Here is a 25,364-nt window from a genome sequence, read left to right as displayed (position 1 = left end):
AAGACCTCGCCCATTCACAACTCCTTGTGCGAGCGGCCAAATGCGCATTACCGTGCCTCTCCCGTGCGTACACCGCCAAGCGATTCCCGGGGAGGATCGTAAATATATAACGAAGGTCGCTCCCAGCAGCGGCCTACTTAGGATGCATCCGTCCATACATAGGTATAGGGTGCTCCACCCAAGCCCGCCCGCCTAGCTGCCTCGTCTCGAGGGGATTGCCTACCTAGGTAGAGCGACGAACATACCTACATCGAATACAGGGGGAGCACCCATCGGAAAACACACGACCGAGCCCCTCGCTGTCCGACACCGAGAAGCGACGTCTACGCTGCAACCCCCGCGAGAGCGATCACCAACCACGAGAGCGCACGCGCGAGAGAGAGACCGAGAACGGACATGGCCTTCATTCCCAGGCCCAAGCCCAAGCACCATTCTCCCGCGGGAGGCGGCGACTCGCCACAGCCGAACCCACCGAACCCGATCCTGGTGGGCAGGCCGGACGCCGCGGAGACGCCGGACGCGACGGGGCCCAGCGGGCCGAAGAGGAGCGCCGCTGAGCCCCTGGAGCCGGCGGACCTGGGGGCCGGCGGCAGCGGCAGCGGCAGCGGCACCACGACGACAGCGCCGCGGGCGTCGACGGGGACGCCGGCGCGGCTCGGCGGCAGCACGGCGCCCACGGCGGCGGCGCTCGCGGCGAAGCAGGAGCCCGCGGCCCCGGGCGGCGGGCTGCCGCCGTGGGCGATCGCGACGATCGCGATGAGCGGGGTACTGGCGGTGCTGCTGGCGGTGCTGCTCAGCACGTTCTTCCCGGGGTGGTGGCGGTGGCGCTGGCAGAGGAGGAGGAGGCGGAGGAGCGAGGGAGGCGCCAGGGCGCAGGCCCAGCGCAGGCGCGCGTCGGGCGGCGCCCGCGAGCACGCGTACAAGGGCGCGGCGGCGGCGGCGGCGGACGCGGACGATTCAGACGCGCAGAGCGAGCGGGGCGCGTGCGCGGCGGCGGCCGGCGGCGCGGCGCCCGCGGAGAGCAGGGGCGCGGCGGTGCCGCCGCCGCGCAGGAACCCCTCGGTCGTGTCGTCGCTCTCGTCGCTGTCGGCGCGGCGCCTCGCGCGGTACGAGAGGCTGGGCGCCGTGTCGCCGCTGCCGCCCGAGGAGGAGATGGAAGAGGTCGAGGAGGAGCGTCGGGCGGCGGCGGCGGCGGCGAGCGCCCCGAGGAGAGCGCCGGGTCCGGGGATGTCGCCGCCGCCGCCGCCGCCGACGACGACGAGGAGCGAGTCCAGGCGAGGCGGGTAGACGAGGCGACGCTGCGCAGCGTTGAGAGGTCGGTGGATGGAGTCGGGCGGGGCTGGACCCCTCCCCCTTCTTCCCCTGGAACCCGCTCGCCGGGCGGTGGTTGCAAATCAATATTACTCGATTCCCCTGCTGTTATCTGCTGTGGGAAATGTAGATGTCTACACTTCCCTTGGGGAGACGCAGACTTAACTACCTCCACAGCTTCCGACGCGACACGTAGCCTACGCGTAGGCGTGTAATAGTCGACCAGCATTACGGACTCAGGGTCCTGTTCTACGCGGCATTAGCTCCTGGGGCGAATAGTGTTCTCCAGGGATTTCCCCCGTCCCTTGGCGGCTGGCACGCTGTTACAGGTTAGTAGGCACGGCGGAGGGAAACGCTTCGTAGATGAAACCGTATCTATTAGGCTCGTGATTATAACTTTTCTCTTCCTTTTTGCTCTACAGAGGGTATGGTTAAGGCAAATCTCCACTATCGAATATGAGTAAGGGGTGGGACGGCAGGCAGGGGGGGGAACCAAGGTGATCGGGTTGGTGGCGCGTAATTGAGGGATATGATGATGATCTGAGGGATGTCACACCTCAGCTCGTTCTCTCTCTGGGATAGGATATATGCATGCGAACCTCCTCTGTCGACGTCGTCGGCGGGTTTAATCCGCCCCGCGGAAACAACACCAAGTCACTGGTGAGAGTGGACAGCCATCACGGCGCCGCCCTCCCTTCCCCCCCCCCTCCTTATTTCTCCCCTCCTTATCCCCAAATTGCCTCCTCTCCGTCGTGCGCCATATAGTTTTCGACGTCTCTTCCCTACCGTGTCGTACCAACAGCTTTTTGCCACCAGCACGCGTACCAATCCTCCATCCAAACGTACATGCCATCCTTCACGCCAGTGACCGACGGTCGTAATGTTCAGCGGGACGGTCCATCTGGCGCAGTGAAATGATCCTAGACTTTCTGGTAGAATAACAGGTAAGCGACCTTGTTGTCTTTGATATTGTCCTTCGCCTGCTTTCCCTTCACTGGCGCCGTCTTACTCGAGGCGCCGTTGACCACGGAGCTCCATTTCTTGGCTCCGTTGACTGGGGCGCTGACCTTATTCCATCCCTCGTCGTCGGCGGCTTCGTCGTCGCCGATTCCTTCGTATCTATTGCCCAAAGTTCCCGCCGCGCCGTCCTTCTTATCGGTACGGCCCGTCGACGTTGGGTTCGGTTCTTCGAAACCGCCTTCAGCTACATCTTCGCTTCGGACTCGCCGGATGACCGTGTCATCCAAGCGGATCCATTCAAGGCCATCTTGACGCCTGAGATCGACGGTGTAGTGGCCGCCACTCGCATTCTTTCCGTGGTGATAGACGGCGGCAATCAATCTGTATTTAGGGAAGCCCGCGCCCTCGGCGGTGAGGGCGTTTCTTTTTTGTCGAGAGAAGATCTCCTTCGGTAATTCTAGTTCGAGTGGGTAGCCGACCTTCTTCCAGATTTTGACAGTCCCGGTGCCCTCGGTGTCGAAGTCGAAGCGCTTGAGGTGGAGGATTAGAACCGGTGGCAGGGACTCGATGAGCACCTGCTTGGTGGCTACGGCGTCCTTACCCCTCGGCGATCCGAAATCGCCGTGAAGGGTCTCGGGCCGGGTCAACCCTTTGAGGGCGTCGACAATGTTGTGAACCTGATGGGAGCCGATGTCTAACTGCAGCGGCTGGAAAGGCTCCAGCGTCACGGAGTCTTGCAGCCCCTGGACCCTGAGCTCGGACCGCAACTGTCCGCCGAATATCTTGGTGATGGGGGATGACGTGACCGGGTGTCCGGAGGACCGGGTGACGGCAGCGCGCTGGCGGCGTCCCACTTCCAGCCAATCGCTAGCATCCTGGGTGCTCGTAGGAGACACCGCCGAAGGAGTAGCAGCGGAGGAGTTGCCGACGCTGGCAGTTGCCGACGAATCCGCGACGCGACGCATGACCTTGGCGCATTCGTCGTGAAGCGCCTCTAAAACAAAACCGAGAAACTCTTCGGCATCTTGCTGGTGTCCGGCCTACATAGGGGTGTTAGAGCGCGGCATCGAGACGACGAATAGGAATACTCACCCTCATGCCGGCAAATCTTGGAAGCTTTCTAATAGCATCATAAACAAACTCCGGGGTGAAGGGTTCACCGTATTGCTCGAGCTCCTCGCTTTTGAGCCTTCGTCGAAGCTGCTCCGCAGACACCGCGGAGTCGATTACCTTGTACTCCCGCATAAACATAATCCTGTCATCCGATAACCATCAGCCTACAACGATCAACCGTACGAGCGTTACCGGTACTTACATTGCGTCGATTAGAGGAGTTTCGCTTTTAAAACTATGCGCCGCCTTTTTGCCCACTTGATCCAGGAAGTCATAAAAGGGAATGCAGAAAATGAGGACTTGCAAAACCTATGCAGAATCGGTCATTAGACGCCACTCTCCCACGCATACCACGATGGGTTGAGAATCGGGTACTTACTGAATTCATATAACACATGTTCCCAGGGTTGATTAGTCCCCTAGGCTCTAGAAAGGAAATCTTCTGGCCGCCGTCGACACAATAGGCTCGCAGAGCCTCGGCCAGCGAGCTGGCGTTTGACTTCGAAAAACCACCTGTACCTGCACCTCCGCTAGTCGGGGCGGCATCTTCGGAGGTAGTAACACTCGGAACAGCGCCGGTACTGGTGGGGTCTGAGGTAGCGGTACCGCCTTGAGCGGAGTCGGCAGATGCCGCGCGCGCAAACAAGCCGGTCCAGAGCTTTGGGCCAACCTTGGCCGGGGCGGGAGCTGGCTCGGGCTTCGTTTCAGCCTGGGAGGAATCGCTAGGGGTGTCGGCAGCTTCTGCGGACACATCCGCGGCCGCCTGCTGTGTTGCCTGACTTTGTTGTGACGGCTTGTTCTCGGCACCGGGCGCGACTTTGCCATCTTTGGGGCCTGCTTTAGGGATCACCGGTACAATCGGGACTGCCGGGACCGCCGCACGTGACGCAGGCTTGGTAGGCTTGGTGGGAGTAGCCGATGCAGCGGTGGTGGATTGATTTGCTTGGACCGACTGAGGGGTAGAAGGCGAGGTTGACTGCGCATTTTCCGAGGGTACATCCTGTGTTGACGAAGATTCGGAGTGGACGGACAGCTCCACGGAACTAGCACCTGGATCCGTAGTAGCAGCGGCAGCGGCAGCGGCAGCAGACTTGGGGGTGGGCGTTTCGGGGGGGGTGGTTTCTCCCGAAGCTCTCTCGAGGGTTTCGGCGCTGGCATCGACACCTTTCGCCGGGTTCGTGGGAAGCTCGACCGATTCCGCGGCAGAGGCTGGTATCCGTCTCCTCCTCTTAAACCTGGATCTCTTTGGGAAGGATTCGTCGGGTCGCGACAACCAAGGCAACTAAAACAAGAATCAGCTTCGCTGCCTCGAGGGCTAGGGACAGACTGGGACTCACAGGGGGCTTGAACGGCGAATTGCGGACTGGTATCACCTCGATAGCGGCGGGAGTAGAAGCAACTCCCTGGCTCTGCGGCGTCGGAGGCGTCAAGGGTGGTGGGACAGTTTGCGAAGAATGTGTCGAGGACGGAGTCTCGGGGACGGGGACAGGCGGGGGCAGTGTGACGGGGGCGTAGGGAGGAGGGGGGGTCGACAGAGCAGGAGAGGGCTGTTGCGGCGGAGGCGGAGGCGGAGGCGGGCGAGAGTAAGGCTGAAGGGGTTGCGGCTGCATGCTGGATGACACGATGGGAGGATATTGTTGGTGGATGGGAGGGGATCGCTGAGGATAATGGTTGTATGCCATGTACGGCGCATTAGCTATAGCACCGCTGGGATAGTGGTGCGGCACCTGGGAATAATAGTTGGCGGCGTAGGGATTCATGTAGTTGTTGTGGTACATGGAGTTGATGTGCTGCTGGGGGTGATACTGGGGGTGGGTGGGATACTGGGGAGCCGGCCGTCGTCGGCCACCACCCAGTCCCGGTCCCGACCCCATATCGACTTGACCTCGTGCCGCAGCTCCTCCGCCGACACCTCCTGGCATGGGCTGCCCAGCCGGCAGATGACTACCGTTCATCTTGCCGGCTTGGGGGGGTGTGATGGAGCAGTGGCTATCCGCCGCTGCCGCGACAGGTCTGGTCGCCGGTCTCTTTGAGTCGCGAGTATTTCAGGACGCGAGGGTGTGCGAGCGCCAGCCTGAAGACGTGCGTGGACGGCTGACGATGGGCGGCGCGCGTTCGGTCGATGGCGATGGGCCAGGTCTGGCTGCTACCGGCTCCGATGCGGTGCCGCAGCAGAGAGCGAGGGCAGCGACGAGAGCGACGAGAGTCCGGGTCTCATAGACGTGTACGCTCGGAGAGCGAAATAGGAAAGCCGAAGAGAGATTACGGGAGGGGAGTGCGAGCGACGAGGAGAGGCGGGTAGAGAGGATGCGCGACTTTGCAGGACTCGTAGGTGGGAGGATGATGTTGAGGTTGGGTGGGACTGGGGAGAAGGCCGAATTAAAGAATAATAAATTATAGGAGTTTTTACAGAATTCAAGCGACGTACCTACCGTTGGCTGAATGGCCCTCACAACAAATACACGCCACAACGTGCCGCCACGGGGGCTCCATACCAGCCACACAAGGGGAGCCAGGTACCTGGTACTTCCACCCGCACATTGCCGACGCTGGCAGATACTCTGCGTGTCTGCTGCGGAGCAGCTTGCTTCCAGGTACCTGATCTGACCTACGAGTTTAAACAATAAGTAGTCAGGTACCTAGGTAGGTATTCACGTAATAACCCAGCAGATTAGGCCGAAGACGTGAGGATCTCGTAACCCCCCTGGCCTCAGTAGCCTACCCGTGGATATGCACCTCCTATACCGCTTACACCGCGACAAGGCTAGGTACCTACCTGCCAATCTACCCTCGTAGCCGCACCCACGACGACGTTATCCTGATCCCCAGGACACCTACATGGTATAGGGGCAAGAAGAGCTACGGCGAGAGTTCCACAGGAGAGAGGACGATTGCATGATTCTACCAATTCCACGACAGGACGGGACGATAGGGATGTGGTTCGAAAGGCAGCTCCATTTTCTTCACATCGCTGAAGCCTAACCGGATGCGAAGATAGCCCCTAACACCTGCCCTCTAGTTGAGAGAGGCGAGAGGCAGTGCCCGCGGAGGGCGACCTGGCTGTCTCTATACCTACATACCTGTGGCTCTTGAGCAAGCAGACGGATGCCCTTGATGACCACCTCCTCTCTACCTAAGTCCATGCCACGCGCATAATGATACTAGCCGCTCATGCTTACAGAACCCATAGCGTTGTCCTCTCTATACCCCTGCCACGCCGACGACGACGTGCGAAAGCAAGCTTATTCGTCCCTGAACATCCATCTCCCGCCAGGCCGCATGGCCTCCCGATATCTCTCTTCGACGATCTGCTGTGCCATCCGAGCTGCCCCTTCTTTATCCCTCAGCTGTTCTTGCGTATTGGGGAAATCTGTTCGCCAGAAGCCTTCGGGCGACGGCGCCCGTTGGAACCTATGACGATGTTTGCCGTGCTCGTCGGCGAGTGCCTGCGCCTTGGCTTCGAGCCATAGGCTCTCCTTCTCCGGCCGGGTCATGGTCGATAATTTCCAGGCTTCGTCTCCCAGGTACGCCTCCAGCAGCACTTGGAATTCCGACGGGCTGGCCTTGTCGCGCTCGACACGCGCTTGGAGCCGAAACGTTTGGCCGCAGCAGGACTCCTTTATACATCCTGATAGACTGGCTCTCTCGTCTTTATTTCGAACCACGTCGGTGAACGCATAGTCGTAGCCTTCGTTGGAATGGGGATTAATCTTGAAGTCGCCGACAGACAGTTGCGATATTGGACGCGCTCGAAGAGGAGTGCAACCCAGGGTGCCGACCGTTTCTTTTGGGTCAGGAGCCCGCTTCGTATTGATGACCTTGGGGGACTCCCTACTGTTCGGCGCGGCTTCTGCGCTACGGGAGTGTATGTCCTTTTTCGAACCATCCCTGCCGAAAGGGAGCTCGCGCCTCTGCGGGGCAGAAAATTTGAAAGGCGTTGACGGAGGCCCGCGGCCCCGTTGAGCACTAGGGAGCGGGCTAGCAACGTCGTGTCCAGAGGGAAGTCCGTTGAGAAGCCTTTGAAGGCGACCGGACTTCGATGTCTTCTTGGTATATGTTCTTGGGCCCTGATACTGATCTCCATCCTCTGGGAGACTAGCAAGGCTGGCCCATCTAGAGGAAGACGCCCTCTGCTTTGTTATGCTATTGGTTTCCAGCGTCGGCTGGGCTCGAGGATTACGGTCCAAGAGGGTCGAGGTCGAGGGCTGGGCATCACGTCGTTTTAATGAACCCGTCACCTCGCATTCGCCAATGAGGTGGCCCCCAGAATCCTCATCTATTAGTCCTCGGGGAGGTGCTGGAGAGCTAGGCACTCTCGCTACGCCTCGCATCAGGCGAGCCTCTGTACTCGTGAGATCACTGCGATCAGCCTGTGACTGAGGGGTGTCTGTTTGGCTCAGGAAGGGGGGCGCGTCCTTCGACCGGCAATTCACCTTATTAGGCTTCCTCGGGGTCTCCACTCTACCACCGTCTGTGTCAAAATCAATACTATCGCGAGGTACCACACAGTATCGTCCAGCGGTAGGCAGTGGGCTAGAGCCATCTTCTACTTTGATTTTTGTCGAGGCTCGCGTATCCTCCGTCTGGTCATCGCCACGGTTCCTCTTTCGCAAGCAACGCTCCGATACGATGACCGGAGCATCTGACGATGGCTCGCCTTTGATAGGTGCCTCGTTCCAAGCCTCCTGCGGTTTCCCGGGAAGGGGGGGTAATGAAGGCGCATCCCGTTCCTCAGTGCCGATAAGATGCTCCACGCCAGCCATGATTCCTCTCCTTCCACAAGCCCCTACCCTTTGGTCTACTTCGATGGGAAGTGGCGAAGCTACACCGGCCGAAGATTCGCGGTCACCATCGCCGGTGCTCGCATGCAGTGATCCCGGGGTATCTTCCCCCGATATAGAGCCTTGTCCAGCCATTCTCGATTCTTGGGGAATATCAGGTTCGGTGACGCCAGGCGTACCTCCTTGCGGCCTAGTCATCGACTCCACAGGCATACTGGAAGAGACGCCCGCATCTAATCGGCTAGGAGACGTCGTTTCGGTGGCCGCTGCGATTTGAGCTTCCAGTTTCTTGATCTTCCGGCTGCGCCTCTCGTAGTATCCTCTCAGTATGGTTGCGTGTTCTTTCCACTGGTTATAGGCCTTGGTTCTCTTTCGAAGCAGTTGGGTCAATTCTGTATTCGCATTTTCTAGTTCGGCAAATTTTCCACGCACTTTGGCGTAGCTTTCGTCTAGTCTCTCATATTCTTGTTTGAGTTCAGAAAACGTGAGCTTGTCGACGTTGGGTCCCTTCGCCTTGATCGACGCCATAGAACTCGAGACTTGGTTGACGGACCGGGGAACAAGAGGGGTCCGAGGGTTGCGAGCAACATCGTGGGGTTCGGAGTCCCTGATCAACGCATTCTTGATGGGGAGGTCTTTAAGATTCTGCAGTTCCCTCTTCAGCGACCGATTTTCTTCTTCCAATTGGTGCACAGCGGAGACCCTGCTCCTTAGGCTTTCAAGCTCGACTGCGAGCCGCTCAGCCTCTTCTCTATGCGACTTGAAGCCTGCTCGGCCAGCTTGTTAGTTGCGCGCCTCTCGTGAGAATGTCCGAGCCAGGTTCGACACACCATTGCCCAGCTCGTTATTAATCTGATCACAGGCTCTCCCTAGGGCGTCGAATAGGGCACGCCTACCGACTTGCTCGAACCAATCCTCCATCTAAATGTAGACGGGATAGAACCTGACCGGGAGGTCTCTCCCTCAGTCCGTATCTAGAGTGATTCGACAATATACCTATACCTACACATTGCCGCACAGCTTGAGGTCGGCCGCAAGACGTCAACGGCTACCGATCCTGGGGGCCCGAGTGGAGTGGAAGATAAGGAAGATGGGACAGGGTGAATCGCACGACGGTAGAGTATAATTTCGTCTACAGATGCAGATAGGATGGCGTGGTGTAGATTTTGCAAAGTATGACGCGTATCGGCGCAGCGACGCGCCCATCCACGTGCAGGCGCATTACCAGGTCACGTACTTGGGAGGTACCTAGATACTAGAGGTCCCGACAGGGGGGATGCGAGGAGGTTGGTACATGGCATATGTACTATGCACGGGCTATGGGTATATGGCGGCGCAGTTCGCTGACATAAGCACAGTTGCATTTGCCCGCCTCAACTGGGGTATCGTAGCATGGTTTCCCCTAAAGCAACTTCGCATCTCCCGCCGGGTACCTTACGTAAGGTCTGTGCTCCTGCTAAGCTCCCACACCCGCAATCCTAGCTACCTAGGTGGGCCGTGTATACCTAACCCAGCCAGATCCTAAACAAAGGTACAGAGCCGAACTGGTGTGAGGCAACAAGAAGGGGAACACGTTCAGACCAGCGGAGACGGAAACACGTGCTGCCCACCCATCACCTGCAAGCAGAAGAAGTGCTTCTCGACAGCCTCGGGCGGGTGGTGCGAGTGGATGTCTTCCTAAATGCGGGTAGAGTAAGGTAGGCGTAGGTACCTGCAGATGTTTTGGATGTACGCATAGGTACCAAGTACCTCAAGTAGTAGGTTGCTTACGTGGGCACCTAATTCCGCCTTGACTGCTCACTTCAACTACGAAGACAGCAGATAGAAACGAGAGCTTTCCGTGTTCGGGCCCCCCTGCTGATATATATAGGCGTATATAGGGGGAGTGAGAGAAGGGGAGGAGAGGGTATATGTAGACACAACTGCACTCTTTACGGCCATGTACGGAGTTGGCATCTCCACCGCTACCCTCCGTGAGTAGGTATCATTTTCTGCCATCAAACAGGAAATTTACCCAGCCCTCTCTCTCCACAACCCCTAGGAGTTTTCCTTGCGAAAACGACCGGTACTGTACCGCCTTGCGCCCGTTACCATTACCATGCCAGGGCCTAGTGCGACGCTGACAATTCACGCATCTTCGCGGATGGAGGAAACGGGCCATCTCGAGATATGTTACGCAGCAATATCGTCTGGGATCGAACTGTGACCCGTACGTATATGGGTCGATGCAGAGGCGTAACAACCAGGGCATGGCCGGGACAACGTGACAATGGGAGAATGCACGTGCTGCCTAGGCGGCTGGGGGCAGCCGGTTCCAGGAATGGAAATTGGCGAGCTTGGCGATCCGGTCCATGCCCACAAGAGTTTTTTACTCATAGAGTTAGTTTCCTGCCCGCGGTCTCGTCCGCCAAAGCGCCAGAGCACCACATCCCAACAGCGATCAGAGCGACAACCCGCACCCGCACGCACAGATCATCAGATCGGCTGTGTCGAGATCCCATCCTTGAGTCCGGTGCCAGCCAGCCTTGTTTTACCCCTCGAATCCCACCCTCTCTCTGTCTCGCTGCGATGCCCTCCGATTGTCCGCTCCGCATGCTGCATCCTGCTTACGGCATCTCGATGGATACCTGAAATGTCTCCAACCTCGGTAGACACATGCCGTCTCAGACCAACCCACATACCGATACCATAGGTTAGGTACCTACCCACCTAGGATACCTAAGGTAGGTACATCTACACTGTGAACGGGGTGCCTCACAGCGTTGGCCTTGGAGGTACCTACCGTGCTTCCCCCAGCCTACCTTAAGTACCTAACCTGGGAAGAGGGTAGGTACCTACCTATGTGGACAAGCTGCTTCGTACTGGTGGCCAGGGTTAGATACGGCTAGGGTACTTGAGACCTGTAGCCATCCGCAGCAAAGCAGAGCGTCGAAGCGAGCTAGAGGTATGTACACCCTAGGTACTCGACGTACCTACCTGCCTTACCTACCTCCCAAGCTAGAAGTACCTGAGGTAGGTACCTAGGTACCTAGGCAGCGGCACAGCTAAGTCTCGTGGCCACAGCTGTAGCCCGCTCCTGCCTCGCAGGCGTACGCGCACCTGTGGTACATGCCTATGCCTACCTACCTAAGTACTGCGGTATATACCTACCTGTAGGTACCTCTCATTTATACCTCCGGCACCTCCTTGGGGAACTTTGCCCCTTCCTCCCACCAGAGGAAAGGGGGGGTTAAGTACAATACTTCGCCTCCCATAGATGGAATGCAAAGCGCCTATGTACCTGAGGTATCTAGCTGGGCAATTCCCCGCCATACCGCTTTTTGTCACGCTTTCCAATTTTGCACGGGTCGGGTCTCTCCTTCCATGAAATTCAAAATTCCTATCAGCCAACATCCCAAATAATTTTTACTCTTCTCTACCCAGCCAACCTCATATTTTCTTCCTCCCCGACTCCCCTTCTCGATATCGCCCGTGGGCTCCGCCTGACCTGGTCTTTTCCTACATCGACCAGTTCGCCTCTTGTCTTCGGCGTCTCTGACAACCCCCGAACCAACACCCTCGTCCCTATCGCGTACGCTGACCTGGGCCTCAATCCCACCTTGCAGCGACCATTCGAGATTGACCAAGCCTCTTCGCAGTCTTCCTCGTCGACAGAACCCGTAAGGTCCCCTAGGTAAGCCCAACCTCCTCGCTCCCAGTCCGTCTCCCGCATAGAGATCGCGATACTTGTCGTCGTCGTCGTCGTCGTCGTGTGTGCCCGCATTCCGTCTCTAGGCCTGTAGGGGTCGCGGAAATCCGTACGGCCCCACCACACGACGTCTACGGCATACGTACATCTTCCCTTCATCGCCTGCCCCCATTTCTCAAGTATTTCTGCGCCTGGGGCGAGGGGTGATGTGATGCGTTCGCATCGCCACCCGCTCTGGCCTCGACACGCAAAAGTTCTCTCGCTCGATGTCTCCTTACCCCCCCGCGCCGTCCAAGCCTTTGCGCCTGCTAGGTGTGCGTATTTGTTTGTCCCAATCAATCGCCTCGGCCGCGCTGGGGTGCGAGGAGAGGGCCAACGCTGCAGAAATCTCTTGCGGATAGGGGACGGTATGGAGCTATGCGACGACGACCCCCATTTCCTCGGGGTGGGATGCTGTAGGGTGATGCGTCGGGCTAGCGCAGGCCGAGCCGTGTCGCATCGCATTGCGCGAGAAGCTATCTGGGTTCTCGAATGGCTAACGTTGTCCTCGATCTCAAACAGACTCGGCCTTCAATTCCAAGACGACAGATAGATACCGTCAATCACCCCATCTTCGCCTCTCAGCACCGACACCCGTCGAAATCGTTATCATGGAGTTCCAGGTTAACCCACGCGCTTGCTTTACTTGTACGTAATCCCGTCGCCCCAAGCGAAGCACTCTCGCCCTCATCCCCTCACTGTCCGCATGTTTAATGCGTATTTCCTGTGGTTTGTGACCGGCTCGTCCCCGTCACTCTCCAAAGTACATTTGACATCCCCATACCGGCCTTTCTTACGTACTGGACCTCTTGCGAGCAAAACACGATCTAACATTCCATCGTCCGTGCAGGTGGCCAGACTACCCATCAGGTACGTCCAGAGGAGGGGCAACAGGCCGGACGGGGGTCTGTCATCAACTAACACCGATTAGGCCCGTGACTGCCCCAACCGCGGTGCGGCAAAATGGTGAGTACTATTTCGACGCCTACCGAGCTGGGCCTCGTATTCACATACTTATTATAGTTACAACTGCGGCGGCGAAGGGCATATCAGTGAGCTAGCTTCCTTGCATTTCCCTAGACCGATTGGCCCTTTTCTTACCAACGATGAACTCTAGGCCGCGAGTGTCCTGACGGCCCCAAGGATGCCAAGACCTGCTATCGTTGCGGCCAACCAGGCCACATCAGCCGTGATTGCCCTCAGGGCAGCATGCCCATGGGCGGGGGCGGCGGCCAGTCAAGCGCCCAAGAGTGCTACCGGGTAAGTCATCATCATACTAGGTATTTGCCTATACGCTGCGGTAAAGCTAACACGATCTGTACATAGTGTGGCAAGATCGGTCACATCGCCCGTAGCTGCCCCGACGGATATGGTGCCCACGGCGGTTACGGTGCCGGAGGCTTCAGCAGCTATGGCGGCGGCGGCGGCGGCGGTGGTGCGCAAAATAGCAAAACTTGCTACTCTTGCGGTGGTTACGGTCACATGTCTCGTGAGTAAATTCGATACGAGAAATCATAGCCGTCTATTTCTAACCTAGCCTTAGGCGAGTGTGTCAATGGTAGCAAATGCTACAACTGCGGCGAGAATGGCCACTTCTCCCGCGATTGCCCCAAAGAGTCGTCGGGAGGAGAGAAGATCTGTTACAAGTGCCAGCAGCCTGGACACGTTCAGGCTCAGTGTCCTAACTAAGCAGCTCTATGCCGGAGAACTCGACCTGCACCCGATGCAGCCCATTCTCAAACACGATATGGGTATTCCAACATCTGATAGTTATGAAGGAGGATGGTAACCTTGACCTTCGAAAAGGTTACCGGAGCGGTGGATGAGTGGAGTGGCCGATCTCCTCGAAATCTTCAAGCACCCTTTGTATAGTCTCTTCTTGTGGTTGACCTTCCGCGCAAACGGTGGGTCGCTACGGCGGGGCGCCACCGGTAAAGTCGAGATATCTCTTGCACATTGCATTGCGGCACACGGGAGGAAGTCCGCTTCTCATATTGATTTTCTTGGCGTTGGGGCTACAACACGACGGAAAACAACCCAAAAAAATTAGGAGAGGATTACATGAATCTCTCACGGCACCCGGAAAAGTTCCCCACGAAATACGGAGTCATGGATTTGTTCATGGATTTGCTTTTAAGGGCTATTACAGGTTCGTCACGGCATCATTGGTCACGCATTTGCGGGGTCTTGAGATTCGTTGCGTCGGCTTCATGGATCATGACATGTATCGTATGAAAAAAAAGATGCGTTGCATACGAGGAAACAGTAGTCGAAGAGAAAGATCCTTAAGGAGGTGTCTCACGGGCGGACTCTTCCATGGCACTGGTTGCCTCTCCGAAAAGGATGGAGGGGTAACGCTGGTTAGAAGGGTGGTTTCGCGAACGATGAACTTGACTGCATGTTGAGGGCTCAAGTAAGAAATGTCCTCGCTCCTAATGGATTTCTCCAGTCTTGTGTGATAGTGCCTCTCGTCGGTGTGTTTTGTGTCCACGTCCCTGCTTCCTATGGCGGATGATTTGTCGTGCGGTAAGGAGAAAGCAAGGGAAGATACCTCCCTCCCTCCCTCCTACTTATGTATGGACGATGTCATACGTAAGAAGGATATCGATGACTGATGGGGTAGATTGACTTAGGCTCGAGATATATAGGTACCTGTGATGTCTGACAGCCTGTGTGTGTGTGTGTGTGCACGTCCCGATATAGCCGTTCACAGGGGGTTCGGTGGAGGGGATGAGAGCGCCTCGACGTCGTGGCCTAAGAGTCTCGTGAGATTCGTTCGGAGGGCTGACTCGATGACTGGCTAATTGGGCCGGGCTATAGGGCTAGATAGGTAGGCCCTGAAACTTTCCGCGGCCTTTGCTCTTGAAGGGGAGGCGGGAGTGGTTGAGGGAGGCGAGGGTGATTAGTTTGGTATTGCATCTCGTCTATAGCAAGTCGATAAATAAAGGCCGGTAGGGAGGTGAGGATAGGGATTCATGTGCGTCTGTTATATACGTATACATACATACATATATATATATATCCTGTGTGCGTGTGTTAATGTGCCCTGTGCAGCATACGATCAACTTGGTGGACGGTAATCGGTCTTGCCTGCCTGGCTATCTGGCAGTATCCCGACGATTCCAAGATCATCTGGAAGCACGCGTCCACGAATGGATATAGAATGAATAACTATACAAATACCTGTCTCTATGCGTGGATTCTCTCGTGTCTATTCTATTGAGGCTACGTTAAAGGGGGCGAAAGCCGCCGAGGCTACGCTGGCCAATGCCATGTCTATTCCGAGGTACCTGATGGACAATGAAAACATCCATGATCCCCCCGAAACTCAGATTTCCCTTTAGACGCCTGGGGAAAATACCACCGGTGGGGTTTAGTGGCGAGTCCCTCTCGCAGGTCGCGTTGAAATAGAGCATATGGTGTCGCTTCTACAGCTTCCAAGCGCGTGTACAATATCGTGACTCTTACACAGGGAGGGTGCGACATACCCCCTTCTATGTGCCGTCCAGTATTCGATCAGCCATATGTCTGACCTTATATCGCCATCTGCGCCGTGCAGACAACTTAAGAGTGCTAGAGCAGGTCATGACTGCGGTGCTACGTAGGTATAAGAAAGGCGGCAGCAGCTTAGAAGGAAAAGCAGGAGCCGGGACTTTCCCGTGCTCGTGAGGGCTACCGCTACGGTGACTGCAAAGGACCGGATTCGGGACCGGGCGCGGCGTTTAAGCGCGATTCGGTATGCTTAAACCGCATGCGTGACGACGCGAGGCAGTGTTGCTTCGTACTCGTCGAGTGAGGTTAGGGGCGGGCTTCTCGCTCGTCCGCGTCGCTTCTTAGATACGAACCTTAAGCTGACCTCCCTGACGGCCGGAGTCTCCCTTCTTCTTCGCCAGGAGCTGCGAGATGATGAAGTGGCTCACATCTTCGTCCTGCCAGTAGCTCATATGTGACGCGATGGTATTGATCGGGTTGAAGTCGAGTGCGCCCCTGAGTCGAGAAAACCTATTAGCATAGGCCTCGTTGTGTTCGTCGGGGCATGCGGCCGTCGATATACGATCCTCTCTCTAGGTGATGTGTGAAAAATGTTCAACTTACTCCTGAATGCTATAGTCGACCCTCCCATTCCGGTTTAGGGAGCGCACTTTCATCTCTTCTCTGCGCAGCTTCTGCGCTTTGCGCTCCTCGGCGGCCCACGCCTCTCCAAGCTCTCGACCTTCTTCGGCGCGACTAGCGCTGTTCTTGTGTTCCTCGACACGCTTCTTCTGGAAGCGAGCGTATAATGTCTCGAGCTCGTCGTCAATAAGCGTCGCATCGTGTCCGAGATTAGCCCGCAAGGTCCCGGAGCTGTTCTGCCGGGCAAGCGCCTTCTGTCGCGCATCCGTTTTCTCAGACTGTGCGTTAGCGTTGGGAGTTACGTCGTTAGAAGTCGTGATATTGCTTCCGCCTGAAGCTGGAGCCTGACTTTGCGACGAGGCGTTGCTATTGTTCGTTGAGGCGTTTGCCGCATTGAAATTCGCGACGTCTTCGTTGGTTAGCCCCAGACTACGATTGAGAAGACTGCTGGCGATTCCTGCGCTGAAACTAGACCAGAGCCCGCTAACACTCTGGCCGACCTTGACGCCTATTCCGGATAAGCCTTGTGGCGCCACCGCGCCGAAAATTCCCTTTTTAGTGTATGGCAATACCTGAGGTTTGAGAGACGACATTGCGGGTGAGATCAGGGGCTCAAGCCGGTACGAAATTGGATCGGAAGGGTGAAAGATGTTGAACAACTGGGCGACTTTGGGGGACGATACCGAGGTCGGTAGGCCGGTAACTGCTGAAATTCGCTGGTCCGCCGCGACCGAGGAAGGGAGAAACGGGTCTTCGATACATTCTGGATTGAGGGGACTCTCGGACGGGACTGCGTTAGGGGTACCCCGGGCGGCGATCGTACGTCCTTTAAGCATCTGGAAGAGCCCGATCGGCGAGCCAAGACAGTATAGATCTTCAACCTCAAAGTCGAAACCAAGGTCGTTAGATTCTTTCGGCGGCTCGAATCGTTCCGGGGCTGTGAAAAAACGAAGGGGCGTGCGAGGGGTCTCTGGCGGTTGAAGCTTTTCTCTCTGTCTACAGAGGATGTCGAACATGATCGCAGACCCCAGCGAATGACCAACAATGTGGACTTTGCCCTTGAAATCGGGATTGCGTTCGATGAATAGCTTGTAAATTCTGTTTGACTCCTTTAACACGATCTCCGAAATCTGCTCCCGGTAGGCGCTCTGGTAAAGCAGAACATCTAGGGCTAGGTCCGAGATAAGGGAGCGGGCGAACGCGACGCCTTCAATCGTAATGTCTTCCAAGGAGGGGTCTAGGAGGCTGGTCAATTCCAGAACTCGACAACGTAGAGTCACGAGAAAAAAAAGAGAGAAGCTCACATTCGTCTTCGTCGTCCGCGGCGTCGCCCAAATCTGTCTCACCTTTCTTCTCTCGCCGTTTCGGAAAGTCCAGCAGATGCCTCCAACAGACGGGCAAAACTTGAATTTTGCAGTTGCCTGGCCCGTTTTCACCTTCTTTATTGAGATTTTTTAAATCGGCTGAGTGGGCGTAAACTGCTTTGACAGTCTTTCGAAACATATTAACGTCGTGGACGAAGTTGACGCTTTCCATACTAAATAAGCGAGCCCATCAGCATTATGTCTCAAGATGTCTACGTGTGGATATCAACTGAGACTCACCGGAGTCCCAAGAGTTGCCCGATACCATGGGTAACCAGAACAAGATGCTCGATCTCGCGCCCCTGTGTCTCTCCGTCTTGGCCCGTGTAGTCGTCCTGGATTTCTTGCTCCTCGCGTTTCCTTATCTGCTCCTCTTGCTTCTCTGGGTCCTCCGAGGCCTCGATGAAAGAAGAGAACTGTCGTTTCAGGCGATTCTCGGGCCGTTCAATGTCCATCGCGGAATCTTCATCTTCCCTGTCTCTATCCGCTGAGATTTCAGAACGCACACTGGCCGGGGCGGATCGTCGCTTAAGGGATTTCTCCTGCTTCTCGTCCTCTTTCTCGGGAGGTAGCGTGGCCGTTGGGGGAGTAACTGGCCTCTTCCCATCTTTTGCTTTTCCGGGTTCTGAGTACCCTCGGACGAGTTTTACGCCATTCATGTACCCGCCACCCGCGAATTTCTGGTACACGGTAGACGTAACCCAGGAGAAGACGCTCTCCGAAGACAGCCAAGCCGTGTTCGAATCCTGATACGTCGCTATACTATTCATATAGGTTCCGAAGAGACGGTAAGTCTGGGGCTGATGCTGCAACGCGGGCGTCAACGGCGGAGGCCTTAGCGAGCCATCAGCCTGCGATTTTGCCGTGGCCTTGAGGTTTTCTGAAGACGCCTTGGGGGTTACATCATGCAACCCCGAGTTACTGTGCGTCCTAGGCGCAGGGTACGTCCAGGGTTTGATTTTCAGGTACCCCTCCTCGAGCTGAGCTGCCAAGTTCTCCTCGCAGGGCCGCAACGTGGACCCTTCTTGGTAGAACCAAGTGCCACGGCGAATTTCGTAAACTGGACCCAGCCAATACACGGGCGCCAATTCGCGCTCCTCTATGTCGACGTCAAATAAGAAATCTTCGTTGACCGGAACTCGTGGGCTACCCCGGGAGCCGTCACTCTCGTCATTGATGATAATATCGGGACTGTCATCTGTCGACCTTGCCCTCCTACGTTGTGACGTAGACCGTATCCCTCTACTTAGGGATCCCCTGTCTCGCTCGTCTTCGAGCTCCTCCAGAAGCTTTTGGTAAGCGCCTTCGATCGATCGCGAGTCGTCTTTAGAGAAGGCGATGAATTTTTTGGGCGCGGGTTGTTTACTTCCGTCGTCTTCCTTCTTTTTTGTCTTCAAGAGGTTGGGCTTCCGTTTAGGCACCTGGTATCCGGAGGGGTTAGAGAGGCCAGAAGACTGCACAACACGAACGAGGTTACCGAGTTGCCACACTTACGTCAACCGCGTGAAACCACATAACGTCGAAAGGCGGGCAGTCGGTAGGGTACTTTCTGAGGCTCTGGCCGTAGAGCGTGTTGGTGCTGTGGTCTTCGGCATTCCTCGTTGCTGTGGTCTTGGGCTTGAGAGGGTTGTCTTTCGGAGTCGGTGTAGTGCTGCGGGTAAACGTCCAAGGGTTGATGGAATCGACGGCGGTTGCCAAGTATGATTTCTCTACCTTCTTTACGTCTTTCTTCTCGCCGGGCGTGGCGGTGTCACCGCTCTCCGGAGTCATCTTGCTGGAGCGGCCAAAGGGCCATCCAATGAAGCTTCTCGCGGATGCTGTGGGAAATGAGCTTCGAACGGGCCAGCGGAATGACAAGGCACGGGCCCCTCGACAAGTTCGGGAGATATAAACCAGAGAGTTCGCCAACTTGAAGGGTTGCGAGGCGGGAGACGGGGACTTGGGATCAAGAAGCAGAATATTGGACGAATATGCAGTTATATTCGCTCGCTGGCTGTCGATGGCGGAGCCCACATTGTCAGCCTAGATTTCGTTGGCATTCGGTACGGTTTCGGATCGCGACGAGGGAGCTGGCAATTTGGGGTACAAAGCCTTTCCCCGAAGCAGCGGGTGGGAGAGAAGAATGCCTATCGGGTGCGAAATATATAAGATGTAAGTTAATATATACGATATATACATGTAGGTGTAAACCTGAACAGCAAAGGATGAGCTGGCCTCAATGTATATCGTGGGAAGAGGGATTACGTCGGTCGCAGTATCTGTCACATGGCATTGGAAGGCCAGAAGGCAGGTAGGCACCTGAGATACATGCATTAGGTAGGTACATTTATCGATGAACATGGGACATTATCGAAGGTATGCTGCAACCGGGGGTGAAGCGGATGGGCCAACCGATGCATGTACTAAATAGGTATATGCACGTACCTAGCTGAACGTGCCTAGGGTAAGGTACTGCCTTGCCCCTAATGTAACGGTATGGGTCCACATGCAGCCTTAGCAGCAGGTTAGTGCTTGAGCACAGAGGCGAGAGGTACCTAAGGCATTGCAAATTAGGTACCTACCTCTTATCGTGTGGTGGCTTAGGTACCTACCTTCTACCCTACTGTACCTAAGGTGGGTAGGTACCTGGTATATGTGGTTATCTACACTCGCTTGGCCCCCGCCGCAGCAGAACCTGGTCAGAATGGTGGGGTACGACTGGGCGACTCTAAACGCCAAGTCATTTTTTTCTCTGTCCGCCCGTCTCTCCATCCACCCACCCATCTACACATACAACGCTGGGTCTCGTCGAGCCGACAAGCATTCCTCCCGCCTACGCCGTCACCCAGCCGCGCCGCCATCTCGCCGTCTAGCTCTCCAGCCTGGTTATACGGCCATGAGGAAGCCGCCTGTCGAGTTCACCATTGCGTTCGCGCGACGCCAGTTTCCTTACACCAATACCTGAGAACTGCGCAAGCCTCTCGATTTGCAGCTTGCGACTCTTGACATCGCCTTCTCCTCGCCATACTGAGAAGCCGAACGAAAGCAGAAATGTCTACCACTACTACCGCTACCACCAGCGCGGTTGCGCCAGTTAAACACCAGGTCGTTGATAAGTTGCCCAAGAGGTTCAAACGGATCAAGTTCGGCATCCAGTCCAACCAGGATATTGTCAATCAAGCTGTCATCGAGGTGTCCGATCGAACCCTGTACGATGTCGACAGGGGGAGAGAGCCGACTCAGAATGGAGTGCTCGACAAGCGCCTAGTGAGTGAACATCCCCGGACGACTGTCTTGGAGGCATGACTGCCGGCCTCGAGAACACTGACTGACGCGGGCGCTATTCGCAGGGAACTTCAAGCAAGACCGGTACCTGTTCAACATGCGGCCTCCGGCTGGCGGACTGCACTGGCCACTTCGGCCATATCCGATTGCCTCTACCCGCCTTTCATATTGGCTACATCAAGTTCACTATAACGATCCTGCAGAACATATGCAAGAACTGTTCCCGAGTGCTGCTGACGGAGCCGGAACGGCGGCTTTTTCTGAAGGAATTGAGGCGGCCTTTCATCGACAATATGCGCCGCACTGCCATCTGCAAGAAGATCAACCAGCAGTGCCGGAAGGCAAAACACTGCCCTTACTGTGGGGCGGTCAACGGCCAGATTCGAAAAGTCGGCGCTCTCAAACTAGTCCATGACAAGTTCGTCGCATACAACAAGTCAACGTCGGCGAAGAAGCAGCCACCGCCCAGCAAGGTCGAGTTCGACAACTCGTTCAGAGAGGCCAGGAAGCATGTCAACGACCTCGACAAGCATCTGAGGAAAGCGTTCGAGGACCTGAACCCCCTGAGGGTTTTGAATTTGTTCAAGCAGATCAGCCCTGCCGATTGCGAATTGCTCGGGCTCGACCCTTCGGAAGGCCGGCCCGAGATGTTCTTGTGGCAGTATCTTCCCGCCCCGCCTGTGTGCATTCGGCCGTCGGTCGCCCAGGAGGGCGCAAGCAACGAGGACGATCTTACAACCCGCCTCTGCGACATAGTATGGGCATGCGGCTTAATCCGTGCTGCATTGGAAAAGGGCACGGCGCTCCAGACTATCATGGAGCAATGGGAATTTCTTCAGTTGCAAATTGCGGTCTACGTGAATAGCGACGTCCCTGGCCTGCGGGATAGTGGCATGAAAACAATGAGGGGCGTCTGCCAGCGCCTGAAGGGCAAGCAAGGCCGATTCCGTGGCAACTTGTCAGGGAAGCGCGTGGACTTCTCCGGCCGAACTGTCATTTCGCCTGACCCCAACTTATCCATCAACCAGGTTGCTGTACCCGAGCTCGTTGCAAAGAACCTTACTTATCCCGAGAGAGTCTACCAGGGAAACATCGAGAAACTTAGGCAATGCGTGCTGAATGGCCCCAACGTGTGGCCAGGGGCACAGAATATCCTAAAGCAAGATGGCGAGCACCCGGCCTTCAAGGTCTCCTTACGATTTGCCGACAAAGAATCTGCTGCCAGGGATCTCCGCATAGGGGACATAGTTGAGCGGCACCTCGAGGATAATGATATTGTCCTCTTCAACCGCCAGCCGTCGCTTCACAAGCTTAGTATCATGAGCCACTACGCGAAAATACGGCCATGGAGGACATTCCGTCTTAACGAATGTGTCTGCGGTCCTTATAATGCCGATTTTGATGGGGACGAAATGAACCTACACGTACCTCAGACAGAAGAGGCCCGTGCCGAAGCCATGACTCTCATGGGTGTAAAATACAACCTGGCGACCCCCAAAAACGGAGAACCGATCATTGCGGCAACGCAAGACTTCATCACGGCCGCGTACCTGCTCAGCAGTAAGGACAACTTCTTCGACCGCAAAACGTTTACCTATATTGTCATGCAGATGATGGATGGCGTTACTCACATCGATCTCCCACCTCCGGCTATCCTCTATCCGAAGCGACTGTGGACTGGGAAGCAGGTTTTCAACATGCTCATGCGGCCGAACAAGTCATCCCCAGTCAAAATCAACCTCGATGCCAAGTGTAGGGAGTATGCGGAGCCAGAACCGCCCGGGCCGGGGCAAAAGGCGAGAGCACCAGATATGTGCCCGAATGACGGATGGCTTGTCGTGAGGAACTCGGAAGTCATGTGCGGCAGAATGGATAAGTCGACCGTGGGTGCCGGGAAGAAGGAATCCATCTTCTACGTTATTCTGAGAGACTTCGGCCCTGACGCGGCCGTCGCGGCCATGAACCGGCTCGCCAAGCTGTGCGCGCGAGTGTTGACCAACCGAGGCTTCTCGATCGGCATCGGTGACGTCTTCCCGTCCGCTGCCCTCACAGAGCATAAACAGGCCCTCGTCGCTGCGGCGTACGAAGAGTCGGATGTGTTCATCGAACAATTCAACGCCCATAAACTACAGAAATCAGCCGGCTGTAGCATGGAGGAGACCTTGGAAAGCAAGATTTCTGGGACGCTGAGCAGAGTTCGACAGGCGGCAGGAGACTTCTGTATCATGACGCTCAGCAAGAACAACGCCCCTTGGGTCATGGCATCTTCCGGATCCAAAGGCTCAAATATTAACGTCGCCCAGATGGTCGCTGTCGTTGGGCAGCAAATCATCGGGGGGCAGCGTGTAGCCGATGGCTTCCAAGACCGGACCCTCCCACATTTTCACAAGAACACTCGCCAAGCTCCCGCAAAGGGCTTCGTTAAAAATAGCTTTTACACCGGCCTAGTTCCCACCGAATTCTTGTTTCACGCTATCTCTGGGAGAGAAGGTCTGGTCGATACGGCGGTCAAGACTGCCGAGACTGGATACATGTCCCGCCGCCTAATGAAATCGCTGGAGGATCTGTCAACCCAGTATGACGACACGGTCAGAACCTCTGGCGGTGCTGTCGTGCAGTTCCAATTCGGCGCCGACAAGCTAGATCCCGTCGACATGGAAGGCATGGCTGTCCCCGTCAATTTTGCACGAACATGGTCTCATGTCGAAAACCTGACCTGGAGCAATTCCGACAGAGCCTTGTTGCCCTTTGAGATTATGGAACTTTGCAGGTCCATTCTCGACGAGGAACGTAAGCGCTACCAAAGGCGCGGTTTGTTGCGAGGGGAGCCCTTGGACTACACGGATGAGAGCGACTACGCCGTTGACGAACACGAGAGCGCCCGAGAATTTCTCAAGAGCATACAAACCCACATTGAAAAGCTGGCCGTGAAGCTGTCCAGGTTTCGGGCTTCCGCAGGATTGGACGGGATGCTTACCAGACCCGACGGCTATTCTCTAACCGCCATCCAGCAGCAAGAAAAAGGGATAGTCTCGAGACGTGCATCCGAGAGGGTCGCCAAAGTCTCGGAGCGTACGCTCGTAAAATTCATCGAATTGTGTCTAGAGAAATACTCGAAAGCACGCGTGGAGCCGGGGCACGCAGTCGGAGCCGTCGGGGCACAGTCGATCGGCGAGCCGGGGACGCAGATGACTCTGAAGACCTTCCACTTTGCCGGTGTCGCCGGGATGAGCATCACGCAGGGTGTGCCGCGTATCAAAGAAATCATAAACGCCTCGAAGTTGATCAGTACGCCGGTTATCACTTGTCCGCTCGAGAACAGCCAGCAGATCGAGGCAGCTCATCTTGTCAGAGCTAGAATCGAGAAGACCTACGTTGAAGATGTGCTTCGATATCTCGATGACGAATGGGAGCCGTATAGAGCTTTTATTACCCTTCACATCAATACCGAGACTCTGGAAGGGATGCATCTCGGTATCGGCATCCACGACATCGCAGATGCTATCGCTAAGCAGAAGAAGCTAAAGATACAGAGAACCGACATGCACGTCTTTGAGCAAGACGCATCCATTGAGATCACGGTCAGACCTCCGGGCCCGGACTCGGCAGTCAAGCGGATGCCGAGAAGCAAGACGGCCGTTGCAGAAGCTATGGCGGACTTGCTCCTTCGAGTCAATTACCTGAAACGAGTATTGCCGTCGGTGCCGATCTCTGGGTATCCGGACGCTACTCGCGCGATCATTCAAGAGTCAGACAAGGCAAGCCAACCTCGTTTCACAGTGATGGTGGAGGGTTATGGGCTACGACACTGCATGAATACCGAAGGGGTTATCGGCACCAAAGTGCGTACAAACAGTGTATTAGAATGCCGCGACGTCCTCGGCATCGAAGCGGCAAGAACCACCATCGCCAAAGAGATTTCGTTGGTGATGAAAGGCATGGATATCGACCCGCGACACATGCAGCTGTTGGCCGATGTCATGACATACAAGGGCGAAATCCTCGGCATCACCCGCTTCGGTCTGTCCAAGATGCGGGATAGCGTGTTACAGCTAGCGTCGTTCGAGAAGACGGCGGACCACCTGTTTGACGCAGCGGCCGGAATGAAGGCCGATCCTATCGAGGGCGTCAGCGAGAAGATCATCATGGGCCAGACGATGCTGGTCGGCACGGGCGCCTTCCAAATGGTTCGCGCGCTGGACCTCGCCGACGAGGATCTCGCCAGTCTGCCAACCGCTTTCGAGGATGCGTGGGCGGAGGAGGAGGATGCATATCGTAGGGCGACGAAGCGGTCCAGACCGATGGCGGACGTTTAAAAGCTGTGTTCCCCGGGCACGTTCGCAGGGAGAGGATCCAAAGGAGGGCTTCGTCCAAGTGCAGAATCAGTCGGTTGTAGAAGAGCATAGTGTTGGCATTGCGTGTGAGTTTTATATCAGGTTCAGGATCTCTCCTATCCTGTCGTGTTGCTACTAGTTACTTTTCTATAGTCCGCGATCCGTAGCATATACCCACACCGCATGCCTGGAGTCTAGGTACTAGCAATGCAAGGTATCTTTGAAATAATAGGTCTTATTCACGATGTGACTACTCTTCCTCTCTCTCCTCCTCCTAGCCTCGTCTACTTCTCTCCCCCCCGCATCTGTATTTCTTCCCATTCACCACTCTGGCAGGCGATGATAGGGGCAAAGGAGGGAAGCATATACAATTGCGAGGATATTGCCAGGTTATATC

General features: G+C 56.1%; 7 protein-coding genes across 7 annotated transcripts; 3 read left to right on the top strand and 4 right to left on the bottom strand.

Moving 5' to 3' along the window:
• The first annotated feature begins 207 nt into the window (after positions 1 to 207).
• GGS23DRAFT_617560 (uncharacterized protein) lies at positions 208 to 1,738 on the top strand. Its single transcript, XM_051520881.1, has one exon. It carries the CDS (start codon positions 397 to 399, stop codon positions 1,285 to 1,287), a length of 891 nt encoding a protein of 296 aa, XP_051367623.1. The 5' UTR covers positions 208 to 396; the 3' UTR covers positions 1,288 to 1,738.
• On the bottom strand, positions 1,663 to 5,780 carry GGS23DRAFT_588155 (cysteine proteinase). Its single transcript, XM_051517532.1, has 5 exons — positions 4,722 to 5,780; positions 3,764 to 4,666; positions 3,587 to 3,693; positions 3,364 to 3,526; positions 1,663 to 3,311 (listed from the first exon to the last, which is right to left on the bottom strand). The coding sequence occupies exons 1-5, from the start codon at positions 5,337 to 5,339 to the stop codon at positions 2,232 to 2,234; spliced, it is 2,871 nt and encodes a 956-aa protein (XP_051367622.1). The 5' UTR covers positions 5,340 to 5,780; the 3' UTR covers positions 1,663 to 2,231.
• A 288-nt stretch (positions 5,781 to 6,068) lies between these two features.
• GGS23DRAFT_588153 (SAE2-domain-containing protein) lies at positions 6,069 to 9,494 on the bottom strand. The gene is made up of 2 exons (XM_051517531.1): positions 8,996 to 9,494; positions 6,069 to 8,932 (listed from the first exon to the last, which is right to left on the bottom strand). Exons 1-2 carry the CDS (start codon positions 9,084 to 9,086, stop codon positions 6,627 to 6,629), a joined length of 2,397 nt encoding a protein of 798 aa, XP_051367621.1. The 5' UTR covers positions 9,087 to 9,494; the 3' UTR covers positions 6,069 to 6,626.
• Positions 9,495 to 11,248: 1,754 nt separating this feature from the next.
• On the bottom strand, positions 11,249 to 12,478 carry GGS23DRAFT_387369 (uncharacterized protein). Its single transcript, XM_051513487.1, has one exon. The coding sequence runs from the start codon at positions 12,355 to 12,357 to the stop codon at positions 11,581 to 11,583; it is 777 nt and encodes a 258-aa protein (XP_051367620.1). The 5' UTR covers positions 12,358 to 12,478; the 3' UTR covers positions 11,249 to 11,580.
• Positions 12,479 to 12,955: 477 nt separating this feature from the next.
• GGS23DRAFT_387359 (uncharacterized protein) lies at positions 12,956 to 13,861 on the top strand. The gene is made up of 3 exons (XM_051513486.1): positions 12,956 to 13,152; positions 13,219 to 13,381; positions 13,436 to 13,861. Exons 1-3 carry the CDS (start codon positions 13,037 to 13,039, stop codon positions 13,679 to 13,681), a joined length of 525 nt encoding a protein of 174 aa, XP_051367619.1. The 5' UTR covers positions 12,956 to 13,036; the 3' UTR covers positions 13,682 to 13,861.
• A 1,690-nt stretch (positions 13,862 to 15,551) lies between these two features.
• Positions 15,552 to 19,239, bottom strand: GGS23DRAFT_387273 (DDHD domain-containing protein). Its single transcript, XM_051513485.1, has 5 exons — positions 18,864 to 19,239; positions 17,610 to 18,790; positions 17,310 to 17,542; positions 15,988 to 17,242; positions 15,552 to 15,879 (listed from the first exon to the last, which is right to left on the bottom strand). Exons 1-5 carry the CDS (start codon positions 19,137 to 19,139, stop codon positions 15,726 to 15,728), a joined length of 3,099 nt encoding a protein of 1,032 aa, XP_051367618.1. The 5' UTR covers positions 19,140 to 19,239; the 3' UTR covers positions 15,552 to 15,725.
• Positions 19,240 to 20,304: 1,065 nt separating this feature from the next.
• Positions 20,305 to 25,062, top strand: GGS23DRAFT_387175 (beta and beta-prime subunits of DNA dependent RNA-polymerase). The gene is made up of 2 exons (XM_051513484.1): positions 20,305 to 20,615; positions 20,699 to 25,062. The coding sequence occupies exons 1-2, from the start codon at positions 20,400 to 20,402 to the stop codon at positions 24,947 to 24,949; spliced, it is 4,467 nt and encodes a 1,488-aa protein (XP_051367617.1). The 5' UTR covers positions 20,305 to 20,399; the 3' UTR covers positions 24,950 to 25,062.
• Positions 25,063 to 25,364: the final 302 nt, after the last annotated feature.

This window comes from Durotheca rogersii, assembly GCF_024521655.1.
Source record: "Durotheca rogersii strain YMJ 92031201 chromosome Unknown GGS23scaffold_40, whole genome shotgun sequence".
In the NCBI taxonomy this organism is placed as follows: Eukaryota; Fungi; Ascomycota; class Sordariomycetes; order Xylariales; family Xylariaceae; genus Durotheca; species Durotheca rogersii.
This window is presented reverse-complemented; position numbering and strand designations above follow the sequence as displayed.

Coding starts and splice junctions, on each gene's coding strand:
- GGS23DRAFT_387369 (XM_051513487.1), bottom strand. CDS start 12,357: ATGCGATGCGACACGGCTCGGCCTGCGCTAGCCCGACGCATCACCCTA.
- GGS23DRAFT_387273 (XM_051513485.1), bottom strand. CDS start 19,139: ATGACTCCGGAGAGCGGTGACACCGCCACGCCCGGCGAGAAGAAAGAC. Junction 18,791..18,863: donor TGTGGTTTCACGCGGTTGAC/GTAAGTGTGGCA, acceptor TCCGGATACCAG/GTGCCTAAACGGAAGCCCAA. Junction 15,880..15,987: donor GTCGACTATAGCATTCAGGA/GTAAGTTGAACA, acceptor TTCTCGACTCAG/GGGCGCACTCGACTTCAACC.
- GGS23DRAFT_387359 (XM_051513486.1), top strand. CDS start 13,037: ATGCCAAGACCTGCTATCGTTGCGGCCAACCAGGCCACATCAGCCGTG. Junction 13,153..13,218: donor GCGCCCAAGAGTGCTACCGG/GTAAGTCATCAT, acceptor ATCTGTACATAG/TGTGGCAAGATCGGTCACAT. Junction 13,382..13,435: donor TGGTTACGGTCACATGTCTC/GTGAGTAAATTC, acceptor ACCTAGCCTTAG/GCGAGTGTGTCAATGGTAGC.
- GGS23DRAFT_588155 (XM_051517532.1), bottom strand. CDS start 5,339: ATGAACGGTAGTCATCTGCCGGCTGGGCAGCCCATGCCAGGAGGTGTC. Junction 4,667..4,721: donor ATTCGCCGTTCAAGCCCCCT/GTGAGTCCCAGT, acceptor TTCTTGTTTTAG/TTGCCTTGGTTGTCGCGACC. Junction 3,312..3,363: donor CAAGATTTGCCGGCATGAGG/GTGAGTATTCCT, acceptor ACCCCTATGTAG/GCCGGACACCAGCAAGATGC.
- GGS23DRAFT_588153 (XM_051517531.1), bottom strand. CDS start 9,086: ATGGAGGATTGGTTCGAGCAAGTCGGTAGGCGTGCCCTATTCGACGCC. Junction 8,933..8,995: donor TAATAACGAGCTGGGCAATG/GTGTGTCGAACC, acceptor CTGGCCGAGCAG/GCTTCAAGTCGCATAGAGAA.
- GGS23DRAFT_617560 (XM_051520881.1), top strand. CDS start 397: ATGGCCTTCATTCCCAGGCCCAAGCCCAAGCACCATTCTCCCGCGGGA.
- GGS23DRAFT_387175 (XM_051513484.1), top strand. CDS start 20,400: ATGTCTACCACTACTACCGCTACCACCAGCGCGGTTGCGCCAGTTAAA. Junction 20,616..20,698: donor GAGTGCTCGACAAGCGCCTA/GTGAGTGAACAT, acceptor CGCTATTCGCAG/GGAACTTCAAGCAAGACCGG.